The sequence below is a fragment of the Platalea leucorodia genome (genome assembly GCF_965183815.1).
Source record: "Platalea leucorodia genome assembly, chromosome: 2".
Lineage (NCBI taxonomy): Eukaryota > Metazoa > Chordata > Aves > Pelecaniformes > Threskiornithidae > Platalea > Platalea leucorodia.
The window spans coordinates 24,727,315-24,744,534 of record NC_138824.1 but is presented as its reverse complement, the minus strand read 5'-3'; the positions used below and the strand labels follow the sequence as shown (position 1 = coordinate 24,744,534).

The 17,220-nt window shown below is 39.1% G+C and overlaps 1 protein-coding gene across 1 annotated transcript in view; it reads right to left on the bottom strand.

The window, feature by feature from the left end:
* Positions 1–17,220, bottom strand: part of BRCA2 (BRCA2 DNA repair associated) — a 41,099-nt gene that overhangs the window by 1,226 nt on the left and 22,653 nt on the right. Inside the window, exons 15-26 of the mRNA XM_082304252.1 lie at positions 17,017–17,207; positions 16,214–16,401; positions 11,159–11,329; positions 10,498–10,849; positions 9,648–9,803; positions 7,586–7,730; positions 4,322–4,443; positions 3,068–3,269; positions 2,666–2,832; positions 2,446–2,581; positions 1,518–1,774; positions 653–805 (exon numbers count right to left, since the gene is read on the bottom strand). Of these exons, the coding sequence (XP_082160378.1) occupies positions 653–805; positions 1,518–1,774; positions 2,446–2,581; positions 2,666–2,832; positions 3,068–3,269; positions 4,322–4,443; positions 7,586–7,730; positions 9,648–9,803; positions 10,498–10,849; positions 11,159–11,329; positions 16,214–16,401; positions 17,017–17,207 (2,240 nt within the window). The remainder of the gene's footprint in view (positions 1–652; positions 806–1,517; positions 1,775–2,445; positions 2,582–2,665; positions 2,833–3,067; positions 3,270–4,321; positions 4,444–7,585; positions 7,731–9,647; positions 9,804–10,497; positions 10,850–11,158; positions 11,330–16,213; positions 16,402–17,016; positions 17,208–17,220) is intronic.

The window sequence follows — 17,220 nt, the reverse complement described above, 5'->3', positions numbered from 1 at the left end:
GGTGTTTCCACCTCCCTCACAACTAGTGGCAGGAAGAATTCTTCTGACTGCGCTCAGTACTCCACATCAGGAACAACTTGCCACCAGCAGCCTTCACGGGAAAGTGCAGTACTATTTAACTCAATTTTTGTCACGGCTGCTATAAAATGTCAACATTTACTAGGTGATACCTCTTCCCTTTTAAATCTTGGAAATAGTGAACAATATCTAGGAAAAAAAGACCAGGAGGTAAATTCTCTAAGCAAGGGTAGGAACTGCAGAATGCTGTGTAAGAAAAATTTACAGATCAAGATTTTTGCTTCCAGTGGCCTCCATGTCAGATAATCTTCATAGTGGGACCAAGGAAGCAATAAATCATCTATAGGGAAAGGATGATTCATTTTACTCATATAAAATTCAGAATATTTAAAGTATGCTGTGAAAACACAGGCCACAAGGGGAGGTTTTCATGTACTGCTTGGAGGAAGAATAGTCTCAGAGTTCCTCCTGGGGAATAATCCCAAACCCACACACAGAGAAAGCTTCTAATCAGCTTGCATTGCCCTGAAGAGAACCTATGGAGTGGACTGAGCAGTGAGACCATTCACCACAGCCATCATCCTTACTGTATGTACTGTCAGTATAAACACAATATTAATTACCAGAAGCTTACCAAACTTTTATCCTCTGCATGAAGACTTGAGCTGCAGGAAGGAGAGAGGCATTCCAAGCCACATCTTTTAGTTAAACTGGGTGGAAGTGAGAGATTTCTTTGCAGCAAATTCATCAATTTACTTTCAGCATCAGAGCAAAAGGAGGCCACATTCTATAGAGGAGAACAGATTACAACGCTGAACAGATGTTTTTCAAATTGTTTAAGTACTATGTGCTCACAAAAAAAGTATTTAGGACTTTGTTTTATCATCATAATCCCACTAGAAGTTTATTTATATCAAACCAACAACTTAGGAGACTACTGCACTTTCCATGGAGGGAAGTATCATACCTTCCTTTTATTGTTAACAAGAAAAAAATCCTTTTGTATTTAAAACTTATTTTTCAGTAAGAAGTGAGAATGCATGACTAAGACATGCTATTTAGCACAGCTAGGAAATTGAAATAATAAATAAATAAATAAATGAAATCAACAATCTGATACTGAATGTGTTCAACTGAGCAAGACAGTAAATTTCAACTTTTAAAAAGCTAGAGCCAAACTGTCCATGACAGATTCCCTGTTGACAGGTACATTATTTGCTAGCCAGAGAAGATTCTGTGGCACATCCTAAAGACAGAGTTGGTTGAACTGCATTAAAAAAAAAAAAAAAAAAAAAAAAAGCCATTCAATAGGTGAGATGGAGAGTCCTCCAGGAAAACTGCATTAACACCTCACTCCATCTCCCAGAAAATCCCCTCCAGTTCAACATTATGTGCATTACTTGTTTTAAAAATGTATTAGTACCAACAGACTTTTTCGTGAAGAATGTAACAACACAGTAACTAAAATTAATCATTAAACTAAAAATCTACAGATTTACCTCTATCGTACTTCTGAGTTCATTAAGCTTCTCTTGAAGATAGTTTTCCTTTGGACTGGCAGAGAATACAGAAAAATCTCCAGCCAACAGCACAGGAATTTCTGATCTGAATTCAGATTGCCACTGAAGGTTGCTTGCAGAAATGAACGAACAGCGGACAACTATATCTTCAATAGCTAAGTGTCTAAGATCTGTCCAGATCTTTACTGCCACCAAATTATAGCTTTCATCAGATAAGTACACCATAGTAGTGAAACCTAAAAGCAAGAAAAAAAGTCTGAATTAAACCTTTAAGTAAAGGTTTACTTTACAAATTGATTACAGCAATTTGTATCTATTAAAAAGTCACACACATCTTGAAAGAGAATTGATAAATATAACATGGCAGCCTGTCTGCATGGTAACAGATGTTTGATGCTTCATTCATGTTCTACACTATCTCCCTACTGATTACAGAAAACAACTCAAAAGTCTGTGTTCCAGTGCTTAAAAAATAATACTCCTGTGGTGCTTTTCCTTTTTATCCAGCAGATTATTCACCTTTCCTTACCCTTGAGCTCCAGTGATTGCATTCTACTCATTCCATGAACACTGTACACAAAAGCAGGAGCTCACATACATGCACGATACTACTTCTGCAGATGCTGAACACACATGTGAGAACTTACAACCACCATTTATGGAAACAACTAAAGAAAAGCTTCTCTTGAGCTTAGATCCTCCCTTACTAAATTCTTCCTGAGCTAGTAAGCAAAGACAGTTCTTGAGAAAACATAATTATTGGCCAGCATATCATGGTGATGGGCTGTATCAGCAGATTTTCACAGGCCTGAGATGCAGGTACACCACCAAGATCATTCTGACTTTTGAAATAAAAAAAATTTAGTGCTTATTCAATGGGAGGACATGAATCTGGTCCCCAACATACCTGTTTTGCTAACAGAAACTACAACTCCAACTAAATCAACTTCAGCACATGGTGGCTGAAAAGAAGGATCCAACAAACTGGTGAATTTTAGAGCTTTTCTTGGAAAGAAAATCTGTACCAGCATCTCCTGTGATACCTGAAGAAACACAAAATTAAGTTTTTACTTACGTAGACTGTGATACGTGTTAATGATACATCTTTATCCAGTTAAAGCACTTACTGGTAGTTGTAGATACTGAGTTTTCTTTGTTGCTGTCAATTGTATGTTAGTTGAGTCTGATCTTCCTTTGGACTGTGATGTTGACAGCTGGTAGATTCTGTATCGACTGCCTTCCTTTAACAGCGAACAAACATCTAGCAGTGGACGCCAGATACTCAGTATCACTCCTAACAATATCAGATTAAGATATATTAGCTGTGCAATACTAACTTAAAGGCTTTTAAACAATATAAATCCACAACGCTCCTTCACACCCAAAAGCCCTAAACCAAAACCCAAATAAAACTGGAAATATTAACATGCCAGCTAGAATACTGTTGGGAAACTCTTCAAATCTACCTGCTGTGTTGGCCAGTTACCATGTTTAGATATAAAGTTATTTATAATTTTCCAAGTACTAACCTTTATGTTTTTCTTGCTTTCTGTAGTCTACCACACATAATTTCCATACAGTAGACACATCTCTTTTGGAACAACCATTTTCTTCCTGTTCTGCTGACTCTAAAGCCTTCTTGAATTCTTCTTGTATCTGAGTTTGCTTTTTATCATTCATCAACTGCCTGTGAGCATTCAAAGCTTTCAATTGGTCTTCACTGAGATATCCCTGTAAGCAAGAGAAAATGTATTCAGTATCTTTTTTTTATTAATTAAAAAAATCCTGTCAAGATTTTTAGATAGCCTCTTTCTTAAGTGTTTGCCTGTTACAAGCAATTTATTGTTCAACTGATATACTACTATGGGAGTCACCAGTCTTTACTGGTACTCAGCTAGTGCTCTGTTGTCTAAGTATGACATTACACACTGTTCTTACGTGATAATTAGTGAGAAGCCTGCTTAAGAATGCATAACTAAGGTGAATATTTAATGTAACAGGCATGCTTGCCTGTTTCATAAGAAAGAAATACTAGGAAAAAATTCTGTAAGAAGAGAAGAGTTGAGCCTCTCAGCAGGCTGCTGTCTCTGAGCTGACACAGTGATTTACACTAAAATGCATCAGGAGTGTTACCTTTCTGACCAAGCCTTCAAGACCCAGATGCCTTTACATGTAGCACCACAGATATGCATAACGTTTTATCAAATAAAGTCACAGATCATATGGCTGCGTGACAGTCAATGACCCTGACTTGCAAAAGGCAAGGCATGCATTAAATTTTTAACAACTGGCCAGGACTAATCACCTGCATCTTATTAATAAAGGCATAAACACTTAAAAACTGTGATTGAACTGGAACAGGGAGTGAAGAGAACAACGACAATATAATCATTCAAACACTTCAATGAACAGCATGCAAGAGTAAGTGTGTGATACTCAAGACTTACGAGATGCATTTAGTTTTCATATATGCAAGACAAAACAATAATAAAATTACGAGTAACACTAATTTTTAATTGTGCTATATCCTGGATTTTTATATCAAGAGAAAATAACTTACTCTGTTTTGCAATCCAAGATATTATTCATCTATTTTAACAAGTCCTCATGAAAATATTTTCAAAATTTTACATCTTAATTTACTTAGTAATAAGCATACTGTAGAAAATCTCAAAAGGTGGCAAAAATAAATAGTGATTTAACAGTTGATTTTAGCAGGAGCTACTGAATTGTAAATTATTCCACAAGCATTTCAAAAGTAGCCCAGTAAGATCTATAGTTACCTCCATATAGCCGGGATCAGATGCATTCTGAATCGCTTCATAAAGTTCTGCGCCATCTTGCAAATTATGGATTTGCTGTCTTGTGACTATGCGTGATCTCAGTGTTCTTCTGCTAGTTCTCTCTGTTGAAAAAAAAAAATCATTATGTTGAGTACAGCAATACACTTTAAAAGTGAAGAAAAAAATAATTATGTAAGAAGCATAGTAGTACTTAGGCCTTGCCAGCATAATAACACAAAACACTTCTATAGAGGAACTGATATATGTGTGTGTATATATATAGTATGTGTATATATATATATATATATATGGAAGATACAAGCAGAAAAACATTCTCATTCTCTTCAGTGTAACAGACTCTAATATAGCCAAGTTTACCAGTCAAACATAAAACAATACAATGAGGTGACTGATATATGGAAGCTCGTATCAGCGAAGTTAAGAATGATAAAGCAATCTCTGATTTCAGCTAAGAATTCAGTGCTGGGTTTTGTTTGTTTGTTTGGTTTGGTTTTGCATGTTTTGTGGGGTTTTTTTTGTTTTTGTTTTTTTTTGGTTTTTTTTTTTAAAGGATATTGCTTTATTTGCCTTTTCCTTGTTATTCATGAGGGACTCCAGGTTCTGAGAAAGCAGTTAGAGAACATCTCAGTTTTACAGATCATCATGAGAAAGATTTAAGGAAAGGGAGAGGCTATCCAGGGTTATAGATATGACCCTGTGAAATTTGAACTGCACAGGGTACTGTTAGTGATGAAATCCCATCTGTTCCTGGGAAAAAAAAAAAAACAACCAAAAAAAAAAAAAAAAACCAAAAAAAAAACCAAAAACAAAACCAAAACACCAAACCAAAAGCAACAAAACCGCCTTCCAAAAACCAGCCCAGAGTATCGAGGCAGCTGGAATCCATAATCGGTGTGGCAAGAATCCTAATACACTTCCTCATTCCAGTTTAGCTGAGCCAAACCTGAGGGGAAGCAAACACATTTCTGGTGCAGCAGTGAGCTTCAGGAAGCCGGAGCAATCAGCAGCCAGTTGTGGCACTTGCAGCAACAGTAGACCTGAAACTGCTGCTAGAAGTCACTGGCAGAGGTATACAAGTCTCATCCCATTACAGAATCAGAAAATGGTTGAAATTGGAGGGGACCTCTGGAGGTCATCTTGGCCAATCCTGCTGCTCAAGCAGGGTCACCTACAGCAGGCTGCCCAAGACCATATCCAGTGAGCTTTCGAATATCTCCAAGGATGGAGATTTCACAGCCTCTCTAGGCAACACTGTTGGTCACCCTCACAGTGATAAAGGGTTTCCTGATGTCCAGAGGGAACCTCCTGTGTTTCAGTTTGTGCCCATTGCCTCTGGTCTTGTCACTGGGCACCACTGAGAAGAGCCTGGCTCCATCTTCTTTGCACCCTCCCTTCAGGTATTTATGTACATTGATCAGATCCCCCTGAGCTTTCTCTCCTCCAGGCTGAACACTCCCAGCTCTCTCAGCATTTCCTCCTATGTCAGATGCTCCAATCCTTTAAGCATCTTCATGGTCCTTCGTTGTACTCTCACCAGTATGTCCATGTCTCTCTTGTACTGGGGAGCCCAGAATTGGACACAGTACTCCACATGTAGCCTTACCAATGCTAAACAGAGGGGAAGGATCACCTCCCTAGACCTGCTGGCAACACTCTTCCAACTTGTTGTCCACCAGGACCCCCAGAGCCTTTTCTGCTAAGCTGCTTTCCAGCTGGGTGGCCCCCAGCATATACTGGTGCATGGGGCTGTTCGTCCCCAGGTGCAAGATTTGCACTTCCCTTCGTTGAACTTCAAGAGGTTCTTGTCAACCCATTTCTCCAGTGTGTCGAGGTCCCTCTGGATGGCAGCACACCCCTCTAGTGTATCAGTCACTCCTCCTAATTTCGTATCATTGGCAAACCTGCCAAGAGCACACTCTGCCCCATCGTCCAGATCATTAATGAAGATGTTAAAAGAGGACCGCACCTAGTGTTGATCCCTGGCATGCACCACGAGTTACTGGACTCCCACTAGACTTTGTGCCACTGATCACCACTCTCTGGGCCTAACTGTTCAACCAGTTTTCAATCCACCTGACTGACTGCACATCCAGCCCATGCTTCATCAGGTTGTCTGTGAGGATCTTAAAGGGAGACAGTGTCAAAAGCCTTACTGAAGTCAAGGTAGACAATATCCACTGCTCTCCCCAAGCTAGCAATTTCATCACAGACGATTGTCAGATTAGTCAAACATAACTTCCCCATGGTGAATCCCTGTTGACTACTCCCAGTTGCCTTCTTGTTCTTCATGTACCTGGAAATGGTTTCCAGGAGTAATTGTTCCATCACCTTCTCAGGGATCAAGGTAAGGCCAACTGGTCTGTAGTTAGTTCTCTGGGTCCTCCTTCCTGTCCTTTTTGAAGAGAGGAGAGACATTTGCTTTCCTCCAGTCTTCAGGCACCTCTACCAATCACTGTGATCATTCAAACAGGATCAAGAGCAGCCTCACAAAGACATCAGCCATCTCCTTCAGTACTTGTGGGTGCATCCCATCACCAAGCATGGCTTATATATTCAGTTTGCGTAAGTATACTTCAACTTGATCCTCTTCCACCAAGGGTACGTCTTCCTTGCTCCAGACTTTCCCCTGGTCTCCAGGGCCTGGGAATGCTGAAAATTGGTATTGCTAGTTAAGGCTGAGGTGAAAAAGGCACTAAGTAACTCAGCCTTCTCCACATCCTGTGTCACCAGCATCCCTGTCCCATTTAGCGGCCCCACTGACCTCAGTATCTCCACAGTCCCGCAGTGTTTCTGAGGAAAGATGCCCAGTGCTCAGTCTTAGTATTCAGGTCTATTGAGATACATCCTAAGCAGTGCCCACTTCTGGGTGAACTATTACAGTATCAGATCTTGGAATAGAATGGAATTACCAATTCTACAGTTTTGTAGCACTTCCCTGAGCATTATCTCAATAATAATTTTTTAGTAGCCTGGCTAACAACATGTGCAGGAAGAGTTTCCTAGATAGCTGCAAAGCCAAGCAAATAAGTATGTAACTGTTTCGTTCTGAAAGGTCTTGATACATAGGAAGTAAAAAACCTAAAACAATACAACACAAAAACAACAACAAAGAAAACAACCCAACACCTTATCTCTGCTTCTCTATCACCAGAGAAGTTTTTGCCAGTTTCTTGAAACTCTTCTGTAAACGCCAAAAAAGTTTTTGTGTTCTTATTACATATTCTGAAACAATGAAAGCTTTACCTTCATGCTTTTCATATTCTGCTTGGATTTTTGCAAACAGAGCTTCCAGTTTCTTTTGTTGATCCTCTGCATGCTTGGCAGCTTCCCTTTCTTCAGCTCGGCTGTTACGAAACACGTATGAACCAGCTGAAGTCTTTTCCATCCACTGAAATAAAAAGATTCAAAGAAAAAACAGACTTCTTTTTATTTTTAACCTCCTCTAGCTTCCTTCTAATACTCACTCACTGCTAAGCAAAAATGCTTTAAAAAATGAACAGGCAGTAGATCATAAGTTCTTTCAGTATAGTAGATAAAAGGCAAAAGCCCACAGCATTGGTTGGTAAATCTTCACTTTAAAGTACACAGACAGAACGGAGCAGTAGTCAAAACTGCATGATTTAACAGCTGAAGAAACCATAGCTTATAGTAATAGGTATCAATGATGTAACTTAGAAGATAGCTGGATCCCACTGGTAGATACATTAAGATACAAACCATCAAACTCAATTCTTAAAAATATACCAGAACTGCATTCCACCCAATTTGTCTTTCCACATCAACTGTACTGTCTGTTTTAACATGCTAGATTAGATGCTGTAAAAGAACTATGATGTTGTTCTGCAGATACTCTTAAACATTTTCTGCCTGAAATGGTTCCATAGAACTACAGCCTTGTCCACAACCCTGCCAGAACTGCCTTGCCTGATGCCTTAAACGCCTGGTTTGAAGAGGTAGGTGAGCCAAACAAAGAGGTCACTCCTGCCAAAAGTGGTCCCTTCCCTTCCTCTTTGCTGCACAGTCCCATCTTCTCCCTTGCACTGGCTCTAGTACATATCTGACCTCATCAGACCACATCAGTTTGTTAATTCAACAGACAGCAGTTTGTTGGGTTTTTTTTGGGTGTTATTATTAGTTAGTTAGTTACTCCTGGTTCAGTGAATTAAATTAGCTAAGCAACAGGAGCAGATGAGCTCCAGGTTTAGCACAGAGAAGCTGCAAGAGAGTATAGCGAGAGCAGGATGAGGAAGGGTCGATCTTTACAAGGCAGTGAATTGTTGAAATAGGCTCTGCCTGCCTCACTAACTGCACGCCATGTATTTCCTGCACTATTCACAGTTTGACACCTTTAATTAGGGTCACAGTGATCCCTACACTCCTTGACGCTTGAGGTAAAAAGAAGACAGACAGCCCAAGTCTTCCTATCATTTTGGTAGGTTTGAACAAGAGTTTCAGTGTTTTAAAAAAAAAATATACATCTGCACATCAGTCTCTTGATATAGTGAGAAACGAAGCACCACTTTCCTCCCCAGCCTGGAAGCCATTTACTGTGATGCGGTTACAGATTATGGTCCCCTTTCTGGGACCTAAATAAGTGTTAGTTCTCTCAGGCAGTTCACATAGTAAGTGCTGCAATTTCCTCCATTAAAGTAATGATCTAAATATCAAAGTAATATTCCAAACCAAATATTGCTATTACCTTTGCAGAATTCATTCTAGTTACAGTGAAGTCTGACCATATTTAAAATGCCTGGATATCAAGTGGTATTTAAAACATCTTCATTCTATTTTACATCATAATCCCTTTGTATTTCCAGTCATATTTTTAAATAATAGATCTTAGACAATATAGCCAGCTACATGTAAGAAAAAGTAATCTTACTAACGGTTATAAATATTTAACTTCTTTGCAGGGATATGTATGTTAATAATAGAAAAAACTGTTTCACTTCTACTTGGAGTTGAAACTGTCAATGTTTTTTTCTCCTTTAAAACAAGTGCTGTGCTTTTTAGATTACAGTACTGAAATACATTTATCTCTGGCTTTTTAAAGCTGAAAGCAAAGCCAACCAGAAGATACTGAGCACAACCTGAAATTCTTCTTATAGCAGGACACTCCAGTCCTGAAATATTAAATATATGCACACTGCAAGAACCACTCCTGTTCATTTTACATGTAATGATACCTTTTCTTAAATTTTTTAGCTGTCTATATTGTATCTTATTTGAGGAATGATATAGCAATTAACTAATATAATTTAGATCTTATAAAACCTGTTAGATTCATAAAATACTTACACCATACCTGAATAGGGTAAGTTCGCTGAATAACTATATCAATACACCCCACTGCACCACCCTCACTGTAAAGCGATGACAAAGGCAAAGGAAAAGGTCTGGGATCCCGATGAAATCCTAGTTTTGCATGCCATCGTGCACATCGAGTGCTGTTCGCTGAAATCTGAATAAATTAAATGTTGAATGATAAACTGTCACTGGCAAGTCAAAAAGATAGCCAAGTTATTATACCTAGAGGAAAGACTATTTTCACACTGACCTCAGTAAGAATATCTCATTTTTGCACCCAAAGATATTACATTTTAATTTCATGGTTTCTTTTCACATTGAAGAATGTATTTTAAATAGGAACTAAAAATTTGATGAGTTAAAATTCTCTAGGAAATGAGCATCTATGAGACAAGCCATTGCTTTATAGGAGAGGAGCAAAATTTTTATGCTGAAACTTCATCCAGCATTTCAATCATCCTCAAACAAGTCAAGACCCTGCCCCCCAAGCCCACCCTCTCACAACCTGGTTTTTTCCCTCCATTCTTCTTCTGACTTCCATGTTGTCTGTGATGGATAAATACTTTTTCTAACTTGGTGCTTAACCAAATTAAGGAGCTGGAACTGACAAAACCCACAGCAAAACTTGGCAGAATTTTATATTATAAACTTCTCTTCCAACCCTATTGAATAGTGTCAGCTACTTCGCGTCATGTCTCACAAATCTGGTTATTAAACTTCGACAAAACTTTGCCTGTTTATAAAGCCCTGACAAAACTTTTTGTGTCTACAAAACGTGGCTCAAGTAAACAGCATCTATCACATCTCTCGGTCACATCCAATCAAGCTGAACTAATATTTTGTTTTACCTTTAACATAAGGGAATCTGGAGCTTCCAGTGGCGTACATCCATTTTGAGAGCCAACAAGTTCTGCTCCGTGCACTATGATCTTCTGACCAACAGTCAGCCTTCTTCTATGTAAGAAAGCTTTGAGAGGTGGATCCAGAAGAGCTCTAATCCCGTACCAGCCATCAGTTACTTCAATTATTGCTGCTGCTTTTTTACTTTCCACATTCTTATTGCTACTGCTAGGAGATACAACGGTGTTTAGCGATATGATTTTAGAAATACACAGTACAAGTGTTTTACCTGCCGCATCATCTCTCTCTGTTATTTTTTTGATTGCTGATCGTTTACTTTTATCAACTTCCAAATCATACCTACAAAAAAGAATTCATGATGCTTTGTTAAAGCAAACAAAATCCATCAGTTTTTCCTTAAAAACAATTGTAGCAAACTATTGCTTAATCAATCTACATTATTAAGTACTACTGCAGCAAAGCAAATGTTATCTAAATTTTTGCAAATAACATGCACTACATTTTTACTACTGATATGCATAAGTTTAACAATATAAGCATTCTGATAAACAGTAAATGCAAGGTAGAAGTGCTTATTTTATAATATTACAAACTAGAAAACACACCGTATCACAAATTACAACTCCAAATATATTGTTATACACATACCTATATTTCAACTGCAACAGCACTGTTTCTGGTGTCAAACATCTGTTAGCAAATTCATGTGGAAAAGACACTTCCATGGCTGCCAGTTTCCATACAATCCACCTATAGTGATTGTAAACCCAGGCCTCTGTTATTAGCTTGGGATCCACACCAGGAGTGTCACAGAGGGCTCTGCAGATAAATTGTTAATAAATTAACCTGAAATCCACGGTAAGTTTTTACTTGCCTATTTTTCCCTAGCATTGTATTCAGTGTATGTACACAGGCAATGTTAACAAAGGAATATTTATTACAGTGAAAACAGGAAGGTGACATTCCATAACCTGATCTGGTTATTGTCTGAATACTGCAGTTTTGTCCTCACACGCTTTGGCAGCGTGCATGTGCATACATGCGTGCGTTCTTGAAATGGAGACTTTTGACCCTAGCAGTAGCTCCAGGGGCATGCTCTATCTGCTTCACGCAGTTATGCATATAACACTGAGGGACAGAGGTGTGCTCTGGTCCCTTTCAGCCCTGGAATTTCCCCTGCTTGCTTGATGAGTTCATTACAATCAATCCCCTTCCACTTCACAGTTTCTAGAGCTGTGGTTTGGGTGTTTTGGTTTTGTTTCCTTTTTTAAGCATGCATGTGGACAACACCTTTCAAAGAACTTTCAGTTACTACTGAAGAACTTTCTTCTCTCCATTAAGTGACCGCTCAAATGGACTTTCATTCTGTGTTGAGTCCAAACTGTACCACCATGACCTGCATGAGCTGGGTTGGAAACATCTATTTTTTCCAGCTCTCACAGTCACTAGGAAGGCCACTTCATTAAAGGAGAAAGAATTAGACCAGAAATTCAAATAGCTGAGCCATTAGACTGACTAGAACACAAGTTAAGTCCTATCAAAAAGTCAATTTCCAACTTGTCAGAAAGCCTCAAGAAGATTTTAAGGCACTGTATTGCAGTTGGGTGAGGAAAAGAAACAAAAGCCAAAAAGGAAGATAAGGAGCAGGCATGAGCATCAAATTAATTATTGCTGCATTAGAAGAGAGCAAAAGCAATCTCAAACTTTAGGAGATACTCTGTAATCTTTTGTGAAGGACAATACAATTCAGGAGTTAAAGACAGAATTCAGTTCAAGATTAAGATCCTAAATAAAGATGACTAAATAAATGCATATATATTCTAGTTGACAGAGATCTAGTTAAGATACTTAAAGGGATAAAAAGATTGATTCAGCTGACCAACCAGGAGGTATTTATTCTCAACCATATGCTTTAACATAGAACAAATCCAGAAAAGACAGGAACCGAAGGCAACCTCTTGTGGAACAACCTCCACAAATTGCTCGAGAGTGTGTCTGGTATTCAGGGTCAGATCGACACTGCCACCCAGAGCAGGTTCTGACACCAAAACCACCGTGGCTATTCTGGGATATTTAGCAGTATGTTGGTGGTTGCTCTCTTCTGTTTCTGAAAAACGAATGTGGGGAAAGCCATGTATCTCATGGCCTGACCACAGAATCAGGAGCACATCTGAAAATTATTATTAAGACAAGCTGCTTCTGGAACAAGAAGTTGGAGTGCCTAAAAAGGATGATATTTAGCACATCTAGGCATAAGATGTTTTGTGCAAATACTTTAATATCTTTCCCATTCACAGGAAAACTGTGTGAAATTAATCAAGATTACCTCCAACATGCCTAAGCAGCAGATTGCAAATACACCGATCCAGAGTTGGATGCGTCGTTCCCAGAGACCTACTGCTTCTTGACAAAAACAACCTCAAACCTCATGTTTCCTATTAATTTGTGTAGCGGCGTTGCTTGTCAGCCTAGAAATACCAATTTCACATGAGAAAAGAATGACCATCTTGCTTTCTAAAATGCACGCAACTCCAGAACACTGACACGTAGGCAAGAGGCCCTGCACCATAACTGCACAGGGATGAACATCCCAGACAGTCTTTTATGCGCCTACTGTAAATGCTTTGTAGGAACCTTCTATCTAGCAGGGTATATGCCCAAAACATTCAACAATCGCGTCACCACTGGAGGGAAAGGCAGAATCCGGGATGGTATCGCTAATAGCACAATACTTGCCAAATGGGGAGGAAACAGCCAAGTAACAAGTTAGGTCAAGTTCTGCATACTCTGCCTTTGAGTGACTAAATAAATGCATATGCCTACACGTCCCACAGCTGTCCATGAAACAGTCAGGGAACGCAATGCCACAGGGTCCAAAACAGAACTGTTGGAGGATTAGCTTTGCTTTACAGTATTTAGAAAAAAACACAATCAATTTTAAGGACTGCTCTGAGACAAACTGGATTTACTGTCAAACAGACAGACTCGAGAACTTCCAGAGCAGCACGCAAAAATTCTAGAAGCCATTTCTAAACAAGTGAAAGACAAGAGGGTGATTAGGAATGGCCAACATGGATTTACTAAGAGCAAATCATGCCTAACCAACCCAATTGATTTCTATGATGAAGTAACTGGTGCTGTGGGCAAGGGGAGGGCAGTGGATGTTGCATATGTTAACAGGGACTTTAACAATTTCTTACAGTCTCCTTATCACAAAATTGGTAAGATATGGACTGGATAAGTAGATAAAGTGGGTGGAAAATTGGCTGGACTGCTGAACATGAAGAATTGCGATCGACAGTACAAAGTCCAGCAGGTGGGCAGTAACTAATGGCACCTCTCAGATATGAATACAGGGTCAAATGTTGTTTAATGTCTTCATTAACAAGCCAGATGATGGTGTGGAACGCACTGGCAGCAAATTTACAGATGACACTGAATTTGGGGAAGTGGTTGATAAACTGGGGGGCAGGGTCGCTATTTAGAGGGACCTGGACAGGCTGGAGAAACAAGCTGGCAGGAATCTCATGAAATTCAAGAAAAGCAAAGTCTTGCACCTGCGATGGAACAACCCCACACAACAGTAACAAGCTGCAGCTGACTGTCTGGGAAACAGTTTTGCAGAAAAGGATCCAAGGTCCTGGTGGACAACAAGATGACCATGAGGCAGCAATGTGTCCTTGCAGCAAAGAAGCACAAAAACATCCTGGGCTGTATTATGGGCAAAGCCAGGAAGGCTGTGATCCTTCCCCTCTCTTCAGCACTTGGGAGACTGCATCTGAAGGTTCTGTCCAGCTTTGGATTCACCAGGACAAAGATGCTGGAGCTAACTGGAGCAAAATCTTTTTGCTCACTGGAGCAAACCCCCGCAGAGGGCCACCAAGGTGGTCCCCCTGTGCTCTTGGGGGCTAACCACATGACATACAAGCCAAGAGAGCTGGGTTTGTTTGGATTTAAGAGAGAAAGCAAAGAGACCTTATTGCTGCCTACAGCTACCTGACTGGAGGATTCAGAGAAAACAGGGACTGACTCTTCTCAGAAGCACACAAGAGGACGAGAGGCAACAGACACAAGCTGGAACATGGAAAATTCTAATCAGAGGTAAGGGTTGTTGTTTTGGTTTTTTAAACCATGAGAGTGGTCAGTTGGCCCAGGTTATCCAGAGAGGTTGAGGAATCTCTGTCCCTGGTGGTGTTCAAGACTCATCTAGACAAGTCCCTGAGTAATTAATCTAATTCAAACTGCGTTGAACAGGGGCTTGGACTGGATGACTGCCAGTGGTCCCTTCCGACTTAAACTACTCTGATTCTGTGAATTCCAGCGCTTGATTGATCTTCACTGAGTAGTTGTTGGGTATGCACGCAGAACATCTCCAGTTCTCCCAAGATGAACAAATACTGTTGACACCAAAAACATTTCCCAAAGTCATGGCAATAACTTTGGCATGAAAAATGTTTCCCAAAGTCATGTGGGAGAAGCTAATAATGATGCTGACTCATTAGCAAGAGCAGAAAGCAATTTTTTTTTTTATGAGGAAGTACAGATCACAACATGGAAGTACACATCTTATACTAGTCAATTTTCCCATACTGGATTACCGGCACCAACTTCACCAACTCAAACTTTCAAATAAAAGCAGTCCTTGAGCTTGGAACAGACCTCTCTCTGTCACACTTTGGTACTGGGAAGCAAATACTGCAAACCTCTTGAATTGTGATGCTATGCAGGTTGCCAACGCATGCTTGACTACAAATACTACTCAAATACAGGTTCCTGCCTTGAGTGTTTGTGTGAATGCATACCAGCAGTGACATTGACTTGAAAAACGAGCATCTCAAATTTACGGAGGAAATCAGAAAATAATGGTGAAGTATTTTCTGAAGTTTTGCTGGAACAGTACACTGGTAGTTCCTTGCTCTGTCACACATGCTTTTGATGAAGTTATAATGTACCAACTTGCTTACAGGAAAACAAAACGTAATTTTTATGAAAGCGTTTAGGAGAGATGCACTCAACACATACACTTTTCTTTCAGCTCATCTGAAATGACCTGCAAAAGGAGGGACAGAAGGACCAGGAAGAGTAAAAGAGCAGGGCTTGTTTGTGCACTTTTTTTTTTTTTTTTTTTGCTTCTTACATATACTCAAAAGAAGGCTTGATGAATCAGTGAGTTTTACTACTGAAGTCTTTGCTTCCTTCAAATCGTACGTCAGCTTTAAAAAAATTATATTAAAAAAAACATATTTTCAGCCCTGTCCTGCCAAAGAAGCCCTAAGCACCTCCCCAGTCAACCTTCATTCCTATCAAAAAACTCTAAAGCCCAACAGAAATAAATCTTCTTCCACTTGCGGAAAAAAAAAAAACCAAACCTACTAACGCTAATTAAACAAAATGGTAAAGCACTGAACTAACAGAAAATACTAATATTTTTCTAGACTATTTACACTGTTGAAGGATCCCCAAAAATTTTCTAAATTGACTTTGTATGCTTTCTTTAATGGTCAGTGAAGATCACTAACAACATTAGCCTACATAGTAAATTTACAATCCTACAATATCTTTATTTACACTAACAGAGGTGTACTAGAAGTGCACAGTAAAAAAGTAGGCAGAGGCTTTAAAAGATCACCGTGTTCAATTTACTCTAGGGGGTAAGAGAATCACTTTATAGCATACTTGTTTCAAGTTCATAAGTAACAGTACCTGTAAAACTCCTTTTTTCCAGCTTTTCCCTCATCTGTAGGTATTAGCCATCCTCCATCCGCAAGTTGCATTCCATTTCCAGCTAATAAATACTCCTTACTGAAAAAGTCTTCGATGAGAAACTGGAAAGATTCTGCATTTGTGCTGTTAATTTGTATGCAATGTTTTGAAACACCATATGTGTAAAGCTGCAAAAAATCAGATGAAAAAGACAAAATAATGACAATACAGTAAGAATTCAGCTGAGAGTTCTTATATCTAATGTTATAAATTCAGATAAAATATTTCCTTGAGGTTGAGACAGCTTTTGTCTGATCTTGTCATTCTGTATGTAATCCAAGGAGAACAGAGCAATTATTTTAGCAGAACAGCAGCAACACAGCTTTAAAATTGTTTAAAAAAAATCAGTTCAAAAATTCATTGTACCTTTGCTGTACCAAAAGCAAGAGGCTTTTGACATAGAGTAATCTGAGCTTAAATTTTAACTGCGTGTTATCTTAAAATAGTTCTTCGTACGGCTTAAAAATCAATAGCAACTATAACTGGTGGATTTTTTCCTTGTTTGACGCTTCTCTTGGTTATAACACTACAGAGACAGTTATGACCCTTATTATTTGGAAGAGTCTTAAAAACTGTGGATATGCAAAGCTACTTAAAAAAGTGTAGCAACTGGTATAACAGCTACTGTAAATACTTATCTCAAAACTGAAGAATGTATCTATTCAACAGCTACTGAGTTTTTGTTTGTTTGCCTTAAGGAACAGACCCCAGGAAAGACGCACAATAAAACATTATCAATATACCTCTTCTGTAGAATAAAAACTAGGAGATTTCTCTTCAACTGCAGTTTTCAGAGAGATTCTATTTCTTGCAGATGTTTTAATGACATAAAGACTGCCTGGCTGTGAGCCAATGTTTTGCTTATATTTCTTTTTAATTCTCATTTCCTGGAGATCTCTGGCACAGCGGAGATTTGTCATCATCTTGACCATAGCTGCAAAGGGAAA